The sequence below is a fragment of the Schistocerca cancellata genome, chromosome 8, assembly GCF_023864275.1.
Source record: "Schistocerca cancellata isolate TAMUIC-IGC-003103 chromosome 8, iqSchCanc2.1, whole genome shotgun sequence".
Classification (NCBI taxonomy): domain Eukaryota; kingdom Metazoa; phylum Arthropoda; class Insecta; order Orthoptera; family Acrididae; genus Schistocerca; species Schistocerca cancellata.
The window spans coordinates 345,084,322-345,098,705 of NC_064633.1; the positions used below are offsets into that span (position 1 = coordinate 345,084,322).

The 14,384-nt window shown below is 41.8% G+C and overlaps 1 protein-coding gene across 1 annotated transcript in view; it reads right to left on the bottom strand.

The window, feature by feature from the left end:
- Positions 1-1,729: 1,729 nt before the first annotated feature.
- The window catches only part of LOC126095564 (nose resistant to fluoxetine protein 6-like), a 586,153-nt gene continuing 573,498 nt past the window's right edge, over positions 1,730-14,384 (bottom strand). Inside the window, exon 14 of the mRNA XM_049910342.1 lies at positions 1,730-2,856. Coding sequence (XP_049766299.1) covers positions 2,444-2,856 — 413 coding nt within the window. The 3' untranslated portion in view covers positions 1,730-2,443. The remainder of the gene's footprint in view (positions 2,857-14,384) is intronic.

Sequence of the window (14,384 nt, forward strand, 5' to 3'; positions counted from 1 at the left end):
GAGGTGAGCCGCCAGCAGTGGTGGATGTGGGGAGAGAGATGGCGGAGTTTTGAAATTTGTCATGAACTGCTATATATATTATGACTATTAAGGTAAATACATTGTTTGTTCTCTATTAATATCTTTCATTTGCTAACTATCCCTATCAGTAGTTAGTGCCTTCTGTAGTTTGAATCTTTTATTTAGCTGGCAGTAGTGGTGCTCGCTGTATTGCAGTAGTTCCAGTAACGAAGATTTTTGTGAGGTAAGTGATTTGTGAAAGGTATAGGTTAATGTTAGTCAGGGCCATTCTTTTGTAGGGATTTTTGAAAGTCAGATTGCGTTGCGCTAAATAATATTGTGTGTCAGGTTAAGCACAGTCGTGTATAATTGTTCAAAGGGGACGTTTCAGTTTGATGGTATCTCTTTATCCCCTTTGTTGAATAGAGGCTTAACATCTGCATATTTTAGCCAGTCAGGAAATGTCTCAGTTATAACTGACTGGTTACACAAGTAACTTAGAATTATACTAAACTCACAAGAACATGTCTTAATTAACTTTGTTGATATTTCATCATAACCACTAGAATGCTTTGTTTTTAAAGATTTTGTTATGGAAGTTATTTCTTTTGGTGAAGTGCGTGACATATTCATGTACCTGAAGCTATTTGTAAAGGCTAGTTTCAGATATTCAAGGGCATTATTTACTGATCCTGACAATCCCATTCTATCAGTAACGGATATAAAGTACTCGCTAAACAGATTTGCCACACTATGTCTATCGGTTACTAATGTGTCGTCTGCCCTTAATGCTATTTGCTCCTGTTTCTTTCTGGTCCTGGAGAAAATAGGATTAAGGGTAGATGTTTTGCGAATGAAGTTATTGGTAAAGCCGTAATAAATTAAATGCCATGCCTCATGCTGAAGTTTTACTGCATAAACAGCGAAAATATTTTAAGCGATAAACTATTTCCTTTCGTCATTCTGTGGGAGATGTCAGCGAGATAAAGTTTCGTAAGGGTTTGAAATTTTGTGTGAACTTTGTTGGAAGCCATTAAATGTTCTCATTCTCAAATACTGGACGAATGAAGTTCGCGTATTTGTGCGCCGTCAGTAACGCTGACTCAAGAAAAACACACGGTTTCCGATTGTAATACTTGTCTTATTTTGTTAAGCTTTTAACATAAGATCATACATCTTAATCAGTAGATTATGACAATTCAAATTTTTAAATTCGGCCAATGATGACACGAAATATTGAAAATCGTATTTCTGTTGCCTGTATGTTGCAACTAGTGCCGGGTAACAGAATAGCGTTTAATATACATACAAGACCACATCGCTAAATACATCATCCATTGACTACCTCCCCCAACTCAGTACCTATCCACCACTACAATGTCCTCACAGTTCCTTCTCCTGGGTCTAATCACTGTCGAGTTATGGTACATCATTGTTTCATGGACTGTGAAGTAGCTTTCCCAGGAATTAAAAATTGTAATAGAATCTAAAGGAAATCCTATAGGGTGTTACCTATATTACTGGCATCTTTTGAGCAAACAGCAGTAGGTATATTCATACTTTGGACACACAATGTCTTTTGAATTATGGTGAGAAGAACAGTAAGTTACAATTTCACATGCTAATTACGAAGATGTATGAAGAAATGAGAATACCCCACGGTGGAAAGGCTGCACAGTAATTTAATTGTACTAAGTGAAATTATTTTTCGTAAAAATTCACCATTTATTCTGATAAATACTTCTTGTATGTACAATATTTATAGTCGTATTTTTAAAATAATGCCTTATTACTAACAGATCTGTTAAATAAGACCGACATATGAACTACAAGTAACGTAGAAGTGACTAGGTAAGAATATGTATGTTATACTCGTACATGAGCGATTTTTGGTTAAAAAAAGTGTTTCAGTAATATCATGTAACATACAGATATCTACGACAATCTATTGGTTAATAGAACTAACCAGAGGAAACTTGATCGTTCTCGGCACATTCGTTCGAATATACAACACACGCATCCATTGTGAAGCAAAATGGAATTCATATGATAGTTCACACTATTACACCGTAGTTTTTTGTTTGTCTGCATCAAGGTAGGACGCTTATGATCCGTTATGAACATCTATAACGGCTTTCCATTGTCCTCCTGTTCCGCCATTCAGAATGGAATACTTACATCGACTCTGCCTACAGGCTCATGAGCTGCTAAAGAATGATATTATTCACAGTCGTCTGAACGTCGGTACTATCACATGCGGCCGCTTTTGCCACGCATAATCTTTGGGAGTTAACGCTGATGTGACACAACAGCGTATACCAGCGCAATACTGACACAGTGACTTGCTTCCCACCGTATCTGTGTACTGTCAGCTGTTGAGAAACTGGTCCATGTCGTCTCCTGCCTCCCAAGGGTCCGACAGACTTTCGGAGACGGGTCGCCACTAAAGATGACACATTTCGATGTCAGTGACGGGGGCGTCCGGCGCCGTAACTCGCCATACAGCTGCTCCGTAGATCTCGCTGGTTGGTGTCGTAACGAGCTCGCTGACCTCTGCGGGCGATGCGCTGGTGCTGTCCACAGACTGCACGGCTGCCGATCCATTCATTGTGGTGGGTGGTGCGCGGGGCGATCCGTTGACGACTGTAGACAGCTTGCCCGCTGGAGCCCTGCCATCCATCGACAGAGTGGTAAGTGACCCGTTGGTGCTGGCGGAGGCGGTCGTTGCTGATATGTTTAGGTCGACTGACGGCGCGAGCGATATCCCACTGCCAACAACTGCGTTATTAGACACTTTCACTCCATTGATGGCGTCGCCCTTCCATGAGGGAGCTTCTTGACCCTCTTTTCTTGCGCCTGCGAAAATGAAAAGAAAAGGAAACTTGTAAGGCAGCATAATTTTACGACAATAATCGGAATAATTATATGAAACTTCCTGGTTTATCAAACTTTTGTGGCAGATTAGGACTCGAATCTAGAACTTTGTATTTTGTTGGTAATGCACTATCTTTTTTTAATGCTTTTTACACTTTTTTTTTCAAAAAAATGCAAAGATAACAAGCAACATATACGGTACAAGGGGCTAAAGGACGTCTAGAGATGTCTATCGGAAAGAAGCAGTATATGAGGAACGTTCAGACGGTTCCTAGAAGGATTACATTACAAGGAGTAAAAAATTAGAAGGTGTAGAGATTTAAATACCCGGAACAAACTTGCTTGACAGAAAAGGAAGCAATGCTGCAGGAACAAACGACCTGAATGTAGCATACAAACTAAAGAAGAATCAGTCGTTGCAAAATTGAGACAGTCAGGCAACGATCGACCTGAAGTCTTATACACTGAAGACAGTTCAAAATGGCTCTGAGCACTATGCGACTTAACTTCTGAGGTCATCAGTCGCCTATAACTTAGAACTAATTAAACCTAACTAACCTAAGGACATCACACACATACATGCCCGAGGCAGGATTCGAACCTGCGACCGCAGCGGTCGTTCGGTTCCAGACTGTAGCGCCTAGAACCGCACGACCACTCCGGCCGGCACACTGAAGAAAGTCTGAAGCTTGCACCTATAGGATTAATCGCACAGCTAGAACTTGCGGAACCAAGGATTCTTAGGATGGTACTGGGATCTCGAAGGAAAGGAGATAGTCAACATAAAATATTTGTGAACTAAGAACTGCATACCAACTTAGTCTCCCCCACAGCGTATATCAATATTGATGCAGATGAGCTCGTACGGTTATCACAGCAGAATACACTGTCAAGCAATATCATTATGACCACTGCCCAGTGCGACGTTGGTTGCCGCCAACTGGCGTTGCGGGCACGTGACGTGGTAACAAAAGTATGTAAGCAGAGCTGACACGAAGGGGGGATCAACCTAGTGAAGAAATGGGCTGCAAATAGGGAAATCCACTGAGATAAGCGACTTTTACAATAGGTAGATTATTATTACGGAGAGCCTTTGAACGAGTATCTCGAAAACGGCGAAGCTGGTCAAATATTCACGTGCTGCTATGCAAAGAGGTAAAGGACAGTGAAACTACCACTTAGCGCTAAAACATGGACGTCCACGACTCTTCACATAACGTGGGGTACGGAGGCTTGTCTGCTCTGTAATGTAGGGCAGATGATGATCTGTGGCATCCCAGACGATAGATCACAACGCTGGTGCACGCACACTGTTCGTCATATGTTGTTGAACATTGAGCTCCGCAGCAGACCACCCCCACGTACTCACCTGTTGACCCACCCAACGACATCGCCAATTGCGATTGCAGTGGGCACGGGACCTCGGGATCCGACAGTCGATCAATGGAAACGTGTCGCTTTTGCTACATTTGGCCGCTGGCTGTCTCCACAAACCTCGTCATCGCGGCGAACGGCGGCTCAAACGTGCAGCGCGCCACAGACGCAGCCTGGCCTGGTGGGAGCAGTACTGTACTATGGGAGACATTGTCCTGCGCTTGCATGAGACCTATGGTAGTAACCGAAGACACGTTGATAGTTACGAACCACCAGCGTCCCTTCATCCGTGGTGTGTTCCCCGACGGCGATGTCATATTTTAGCAGTATAATTGTCCGTGTCTCGGAACCAGGACCGTGCTACAGTGGATAGAGGAACATTGTAGTAAACTGACGTTGATGTCGCGGCGACCAAATTCGCCTGATGTAAATCCTATGGAACTCATCTGGGTCGCTATCGGGCGCCATCACTGCGTACGCACACGAGCGGCCCGTTATTTACGCGAATTACATGACCTGTACGTAGACATGTACCGCCACAACACCACCAACAATCTGTCGGATCCCTGATACTCAGAATCAGTAATGTATTTCGTTCCAAAGACGGACAAACAAGCTGTTAAGCAGTTGATCGTAATGTTTTGGTTCATTAGTGTAGTACTGCCACAGAGGACGCATGCGAAATGTATTACTGGCAGAGCCACTGACCTAGGCGTTTAGTTGCCAGCAGCAGTGGGCCTGGCCTGACAGTTCGAACTCCGAAATCAGCTACCTCACACCTGACATTCACTTTGCGCTGTTCTCTGTTTTCCGCGAGCTTAGTTTACTCATTGTTCGTGTTGACTGCGTTGTGTTTTGCACCATGCTCATTTCTACGCTATAGATTGACGCACACGTAGATTTTCGTCGCCTGTTCCCAGGTTGGGTTTCCCGGGCTTTCAGTAGAGAGACCGTCGGCTAGTATAGGACTATTCTGTGCCGTTTCGTACTGTGCCATGCGTGTACAGATAAAGTGGCGACAAGGATGGGACTACGCATGTGACGCTTTTCTTTTTCATAGTGTTAAATTGTGGCCACCACCGACCCGGCAATTGCGCTTCCAGTAGCAGCAAGAAAATCTGCAGCAGGAGCAGGATGCAGGAACTACTCAAACAGGATGCAAAATTGTTCCATCGTTAGGCCGCGATGGTGGCGGGAGAGGTGCCCACACAGAACACTTTAGCCGGCCGCGGTGGTCTCGCGGTTCTAGGCGCGCAGTCCGGAACCGTGCGACTGCTACGGTCGCAGGTTCGAATCCTGCCTCGGGCATGGATGTGTGTGATGTCCTTAGGTTAGTTAGGTTTAAGTAGTTCTAAGTTCTAGGGGACTGATGACCACAGTTGTTTAGTCCCATAGTGCTCAGAGCCATTTTTGAACAGAACACTTTCCCCCCGCCACACCGACACTGTTAACTGGCTTTGACGAGTGTACAGAAAGGTGAGCGAATTACCTGCGCCGTTTCGTTTTACTCTGCCAGGTAAAACATACCGGAATCCATTTGATAAGGCTGACTTGTTATTGTCCAGCAGTATGAGATTGTACAAAATCGAGCAGGATTTGAAACCCTCAATTGAGCCTGAAAAACGTAACTCTGAGAAACAATGTCAGTTTCTCAAGTAGTATTTTGGTCATCAAACCCATGTGATGACAAGATGGTAACAATTTAATCAGCACCACAAGGGTCCCGGACAGTCATATTGAGCGTTGATCGCCAGCCTGCAAGGTCTCTAGCACATCTTTTGGTTGAGTGTCTCCAATGTGCTCCCCTGTATGTGGACTTGGTAATTAGGTTCGACTCCTCCCTCGGGCATGTGTGTTGTCCTTAGCGTAAGTTATTTTACGTCAGATTAAGTAGAGTGTAAGCCTAGGGACCGATGACCTCAGCAGTTTGGTCCCATAGGAATTAACAAAGAAAAAAAAAAAAAGGATGCAAATGTCTGATAAACACCCGACCTCAAGGGCCAAACTACGGCGTTGACTTTGTCCGACCCTTCTTTAGCTGAAGTTTCTAAGATTGTGGGATCACATTAACTCACGGAAGCAGCAAATCACGTACTATCCGACAATGGGCAGGTGCGCGAAGTTAGACGTGCATGGTAAGCAGCCCCAGTACCCTGTGAAATAAGCTGGGAGCCTTGCGTCCGCTGAGCCGCCTAGTATTGACACCTTTAACGATTCGTACACAGGGACATCACAGCACTGTTTGTCTTGGCCCTTGTTGGACTCTGAGCATACGAGTCTGCCGAAGCATCATAATACCCGTTCCTGTCGTATTTCGAATTCTCAGCGTTGTTCCCCTTCCGCATATGTTTCTGCTCAGCGGGCTTGCTGGTGGTCCTGCCCCGATTGGTGTTTGGTGAAAATTCGACAGGATTACCCGCAGGGAGGTGCCTTTAGATGCCTTGTGTGGAGTCTGCTACGAAGTAGACCATTTGGCAACCTTTTATGACAGAAGTGACCCTTCGGACGGTCGTTGTGTAAGTAGGCTGTTTAGATTTTTATATGGGTAATGCCACGTAGCGCTCTATATGAAAATCACTGGCTGTGCTGTGTGCAGTAGGTGGCTAGTTTGCATTGTTGTCTGCCATTGTTGTCATGAACTGCTACAGCTGGATGTGAACAGCGCGTAGCGTTGGGCAGTTGGAGGTGAGCCGCCAGCAGTGGTGGATGTGAGGAGAGAGATGGCGGAGTTTTGAAAAATGTCATGAACTGCTGTATATATTATGAATCTTGAGGTAAATACATTGTTTGTTCTCTATTAGAATCTTTCATTTGCTAAGACTATCAGTAGTTAGTGCCTTCCGTAGTTTGTATCTTTTATTTAGCTGGCAGTAGTGGCACTCGCTGTATTGCAGTAGTTCGAGCAACGAAGATTTTTGTGAGGTAAGTGATTTGTGAAAGGTATAGTTTAATGTTTGTCAGGGCCATTCTTTTGCAGGGATTTTTGATAGTCAGATTGCGTCGCGCTAAAATTATTGTGTGCCAGGTTAAGCACAGTCTTATACAATTGTTCTAAGTGGACATTTCATATGCATAAATTGTTCTAAGGGGACGTTTCATATGTCGACCCTTAGCCTAGGATACCTCACTGGAATCTTCTGATTTTTTTCTTGTAGTTTGTGTATTTAGTGTAGCTTTTGTTTATTGCTAGTGCGTAATTGTAGAGAGAATCTCCTTTGTAGTTGCAGTCTTTCATTGTTGTACTGTAAAACAGTTGTGGAATGCATGTAGGTTTGCACCAAGTATTTCGCAGCTGCGCTTGTAATTAACTACATATTATTTTCAGTGCTATGTTAATGTGTTCTCTTATTTTTGCTATTCAAATTGTGCTTTTCTGTGTTATTGTGTGAAATATTGTGACAATAATGGCGTGTGAAAAACGTAACACTCGGCTCCAAAGTAAAATGAGAAATGACAGTGAAGACGAAAGCAGTGTGTTGGCCCCACCATGTAATGAATTAACAAATATTCAAAGTAGTAATTTGGTAACTGTGCATAGGGAAATGGAGCGGGCGTCAAACAATGGCGTAGGCAGTGAAACAGGTAGTGAACAAGGAAGCATTATCGATCGATCGGTCGGCAACAGCTCGCCTCAGGAATCCGAAATGACAGAACACAATATTGCAAATACTGTAGACTTAGGTTTTGGGTCCTCACCGGTTTCTCAAATGAGTCAAGACACATTTTCTGCTTGTCAAAATGTGAATGCTGCCGGTGAAAACGCACTGCCAAAAAGCATAGAGAAACAGATTCCAGACACTAATACATTATTATTGCAATTAATGCAACAAATGGGACAAAATCTTCAAAAGTTAGACACAATGGAACAAAATCTTCAAAAGTTAGACACAATGGAACAACACCAGAGACAAACACAGCAAAAGTTAGACACAATGGAACAAAATCTTCGGAAGTTAGACACCACACTTGAACAAACACGTGAAGATTTAACTACTGAATTACATAACATTGAATCGAAATGTCAAAAAGTCTGTAATGACGTAAAAACACAAATTTGTGAGCATTTTCAGCCTATTTTTTCGCGGCATGAAAATGCATTACAGAATCACGAAGCAGCCATAAAAGAGCTGCAAACCATTGTTCATGAAAATCATGAGACCTTGTGGGCTAAAATTGACTCAGTTGCATCTACCGATTCGGTTACGCAACTGGCAAAAACTCAGGACAACTTAAAGAACACAGTAGATTCGATTTCAACACAAATGGACACTTTGAAACTTGGTTCAGAAAAACACACTGAGGAAATGCGTTCACTATCGGAGAAAGTAGCTGAACTTTCGGATCAGGTCACTAACTTATCTACAAAGGTAGATGATGATCTGAATGACACAAGACCCGTAGCCTTCACTGACACAGAAGAGTATGAACAAATTAGAAAATTCAAACAAAATCAAAATCAAATCAACACACAGTACAAAAGAGAAATGCGGGAAGTACAAGATCAGCTGACACAGGTAATACAAGAATTACGTATTTCAGAGGACACTCGCGCTCCAACACGGGAAGAGGAACTTAGGAATACGCAAAAGCCACAAAATAATAACACAGGGCATTTCGGTAATTATGAAAGAAATTGGCAAGGTACACCGAATTTTGAGATGGAACCGCCGACACGATATGCTACTCGCCGACACGATGATTTTGACTATAAGCTGTTCATTACTACACGTAAATTCAAAACATTCAAGAATTCTGCCAACGACATTCATCCACAAGCGTGGCTCCATCAATTCTCTCATTGTTTTCCTCCCAACTGGTCATTAGAACACAGATTAGAATTTATGTGTGGATATTTGGAGAATGAACCAGCTGTAAGAATGCGATCGGTCATTCACGATTGTCACAGTGAAGGAGATTTTTATCATGCCTTCCTCTCAGCATATTGGTCTCAAGCCACACAGGACCGCGTAAAACATAGCATCATGATGATGAAACACTTTGAACAATCTGAATTTTCCAGTCTTGTGAAATATTTTGAAGACATGTTGCACAAGAATCAATACCTGTCAAACCCATACAGCCCCTCAGAACTCATCCGCATTTGCTTAATCAAACTGCCTGAACATTTGAGACATATTATTTTAGCAGGACGTTGCAAAGACGACATTGAAGCTTTTCAGGGACTGTTACAAGAACTGGAAATTGACACAGACAGTCGCGGGATGCGAAAACAGGAAAACAATCATTACAGGTCACATCCGTCACAATTCCGTGACGACAGAAACAATAAATGGCCACGACAAACCTATTCTTACAACGTAAATCGTGACCAAAACAGACACCACCCATATGATAACCACTGGCAGAGTAATAGTTACAGGGAAAGATCACCTTTCCGCGGTAATGACTATCACAGAGACAATCAGAGAAACAGACAATATGGGAACCAAAATAACTATTATCAAGGGAGACAGAATAACTTTAGACGCCACGGTCCAGCGCGTAGTTACGATTCAAGGAGAAATTCTCCACCATGTGACCGACAAGAAAGAAACTATGGAAACTATCGACATGACGACAGACGATATGATCGTAACGACAGACCTGAATTGCATCAGAACTGGCGAGATTTAAACAGAGCAGAGCACTCTCGTCACGATGAATTTGTAGAAGTTAGGTCTCCAAATCCCAATAACGACGCGCGCCAACAAAGAGACAATAGGCGATGACTCACACCACTGGCAGCCACAAGACGTACTTATGAAACTGACGACGCAGCTGCCGTAGCTAGTAATTACGTAAAAATGGAAGACATTAGGGACATCTTACTCCAGGAACACGACGTAACACGTAACACCATTGCATATCCTGTGATTCACATTACTGTAAATGACGTAGAATTTACGGCAGTACTTGACTCTGGCAGTCCCATTTCAGTAATTAGCGAAACAGCTTTTAGCAAATGCAACAAAGCGAACGATTGCCCCACACTTCCGTTACGTAAGATTAAATTACAAGGTGCAATCTTTGGAAAAAGTGTAGATGTACGCCAACAAACCAACTTAGAATTCTTTTGTCAAAGCCATAGCTTCTCTATGAACTTCCTTATTGTTCCATTATTGTCGACGGAAATTATACTGGGAGTAGACTTTTTGAATGAATACAAAGCAATTTTAAGCTTTCACGATGCTGAAATAAGTTTAGAGAAAGAAGGTAAGTCAATAGCTTTGAAATTTGAAGACTGGCTCTCAAACCATGATGAGGAAATTAATCGGCTTTACCTTCTGTTAGATAACAGTTCGGAATTTTCTACGGAACTAGACACTAACAATCACTCTGCAAGTACTGACAGGGATGACATCGACGGCATATTTGAAATTAATGAGTTAATTCAGAATAAAATTCAAACAATTGAGAATTGTAATGACACTGATAGGCAGGACCTTTTTGAGATTTTACAAGCACATTCCACAGTTTTTACTCACAAAACAGGAACAATCAAGGGATTTCAATACCAATTTCGTGTTCGTGAGCATACTAAATTTTGTGTTAGACCATACGTAATTCCGGCACATTATAGGGACCGTGTTAGAACAGAAATACAATCTATGCTTGACGAGGGCATTATTGAGCCTGCAGTAAGCTCATACAACAATCCATTACATGTTGTTGAGAAGAAAAATGGATCGATCAGGCTTGTTTTAGATTCGAGACAAATCAATACTATCATTATTCCTGAAACAGACAGGCCGCAGACGATGGAAGAACTTCTTCAAAATTTTAATGGTGTAAAAGTGTTGTCTTCCATTGATCTCAGATCCAGCTTTTATCAGATCGAACTTCATCCAGAATGTAGAAAATACACAGCTTTCCTTTGTTTCGGCGTTTGTTATCAGTTTCGGAAACTTCCTTTTGGTTTGAACATTTCTTCAGCGGCATTCATTCGGGGGCTAAATTCCATATTACCTGAGTTCTTAAAACGTCACATCACTTTATATGTGGACGATATTCTAATAGCAGAAGCTTCATGGGAACAACATAACCGCATCCTCAACAGTTTGTTACGTATTTTTGCAGAATCTGGAATTACAGTTAACTTGGAAAAGTCTGAATTCGGTAGGTCAAAGGTGAAGTTTTTGGGACATATTATTTCTTCTGAAGGCATTCAGCCGGATCCTGAAAAGTTAGAAGCAATCAGAGCCATTCCAGTTCCATCCACAAAAAGACAAGTCCGCAGTTTTCTAGGTCTCGTAAATTTTTACCGTCGTTTTCTGAATATGCAAATTCTAGTTACACCAAAACTTTGTTCTCTCACTGGAAAAAATACTAGTTGGAACTGGGACGAACAAGCACAGTTGGAATTCAATTCTTTGAAAGAAGCGTTACTTCACGCGCCAATACTAGCTCATCCAGATCTGTCACAAGATTTCTGCCTTAGCACGGATTCTTCTAAAGTCGGTCTTGGTGCCCACTTATTTCAAGAAGCCATAGAAAATGACACTACTGTTCAGAAAACCATTGCTTTTGCTAGCCGAGTGCTAACAAAATCTGAAAAAAATTATTCCGTTACTGAATTAGAAGCTTTAGCTATCGTTTGGGCATTTAACAAATTCCGTTTCTTTCTTTCTGGTAAGCACGTAAAAGTATACAGTGATCATCGTGCATTACAATTTCTTATGTCTTCAAAATTAAATCATGATAGGTTAAAACGTTGGGCATTGTTTCTGCAAGAATTCCGCTTCACAATAGTCCACATTCCCGGCAAGGAGAACATTGTTGCGGACGCGCTGTCACGCGCACCGGCTGGGCTTGAGAAAAGTAACACAGAAGGCAACCTCGAGAAAAATTTCAGTATTCTTTACATTCAGAAAGTCGCCTTTGAAAACTTCATCACCACATCTTTAAAGGACATTGCTCATGAACAAGATAAAGATCCGATTTGGAAAGACATCAAAGGTAAATGGCATGAAAAGACACACACTCAGATTCGGCATTATTACCTAGTTAGAAACAACATACTCTTCAAACGCTGCACTGTTGATGACAAGCTATGGGTACTTTGCATTCCAGACGATTTTGTTAATAAGCTCATTTGGTACATTCATTTCAGCTACGCACATTTTGGTCCACGAAAATGTTACCATATTCTTCGAACGACTTGTTATTTTAACAATATGGAAAAGAGAATTCGAAGAGTCTTGTCTATTTGTAAACTTTGTCAAAAGGCGAAACCATCTACTGTCTCGCATCGTGCTCCGCTGTTTCCTATCATTCCTTCTAAATTAAAAGAATTTGCTGCTGTTGATCTCCTGGGACCCCTTGTCAGAACATCGAATGGATTTTCGTACGTTCTAGTCGCTGTTGAACTTACTTCAAAATTTGTTTCTTTCACTCCGTTACGTAAAGCCACTGGACGGTCTGTATCCAACGCCTTTGTTAAAAATTTCTTACGTGAAGTTGGACACGTTAGTAAAGTCATTTCAGATAACGGACCGCAATTCAGATCTGCTGTTTGGTCACGCATGCTTCGGAATCATAGAATCAAACCTGTTTTTATTTCATTGTATTCACCACATTGTAACCCGTCTGAACGGATTATGAAAGAAATCAATAAGCTTTGCAGACTTTATTGTCACAGAAAGCATCAGCATTGGGACAGATATTTACACTTATTTCAAAATGTGCTGAATGAAATGCCTCATGATTCCACTGCTTTACCACCTACTCTTGTACTGAAGAATGAAGAACCTCCGAACAGAATCAGAGAGCTTGTACCTTTCCCGAATACACGTAAACTTCGACACAAAGACATAATTGATTTGGCTCTAAAAAATATAAAATCTGCAGCAGACAAAAGGAGAAAACTACACGGTAAAGCAAATGCAAAGAAATTATATATTGGTCAGAAAGTTCTCATTAAAGCTCATTCATTGTCACATAAGAAGAAACACTTGAGTCACAAATTCTTTCTAGTTTACAATGGACCTTACAGAATCCGACGTATACCACATGATAATTGCGTTGAAGTTGAAACTCTGCGTACTAGGAAGAGTAAAGGTTTACACCACATTTCTCATGTAAAACCATTTATTGACAGATAATCTGCTTTTTAACTTAGTCTTTGCAATTTTCACTTCACGCTACTTGTACAATTTGTCACACTGAGAAACTGTTAACATGCAACATTTTGGTTTGCTTACGAGTGGATTCTGGATTTGAGGTGCTTTATGTGAAATGCCAGATGACACAGTGGTTAGTTTATGTGACAGCTACACGATTATATCACGATGTTACTAATGAGTGACAATTTACAATGTCGCTTTTGCGGTGTATCTGTTTTATATCTGCACAGTTTTTCTGAATTCTTCTATAAAGTGAGACATGTTTTAGTGGTGACTTTTGTGCTATTGCTACAATGAGACAGCCTTTTCTGTAGCACAACAATACGTTACAGCACAGTTCTTTCTTCATCACGGCAATAAGCGTAATAAGTATGATATCTATACGCAAAGCATTCCACTTTTGTGTATCATGAGGTAAGTACATTGACTTCTGCAGAACTTAGCTTTCGGAGGACAATAACTACGACACTTCCCAGAGATTATCTTAGAGCAAGACGCACATTTAGCGCTACTGGACACGTATTTGAGTGATTAATTTTGTACTTAAGACATTTATCTTTAGAGATTTTTGAATTACAAAGAAAGTTTTTCGTGACACATTTCATTTCATTGCTGTAAGCTGTAATACCTGAGGATACAGTGAAGCGACTCTAACAGCCTCTCCTGTACAAATGTCAACCTCACCTACCCGAGTTGCAGCTAAGGATTGCTGCACGGTACACCCTGTTATTGCTAACGAGGCTCTGACGACCGAGTGTTTCCCGGGATAAGGAAACGCCCCCTATCAAGTGCCAACGGTCTCAAAGAGAGCGGATGAGCGGATAGAGGCAGGGCACTCTCTTGTCCTTGGAGTGAGAAATTGCTCCTAAAGGCGGAAGAACTTCACAGTCAACGGCATAGGATGGAGAAGGCAACGGGAAACCACTCCATTAAAGATCACTCAAGATATCCCAAGAATCAGTAGCGCACCATGCCAGAATCTTCTGTTAAACATAAATCCGGAGTAATAGTCCC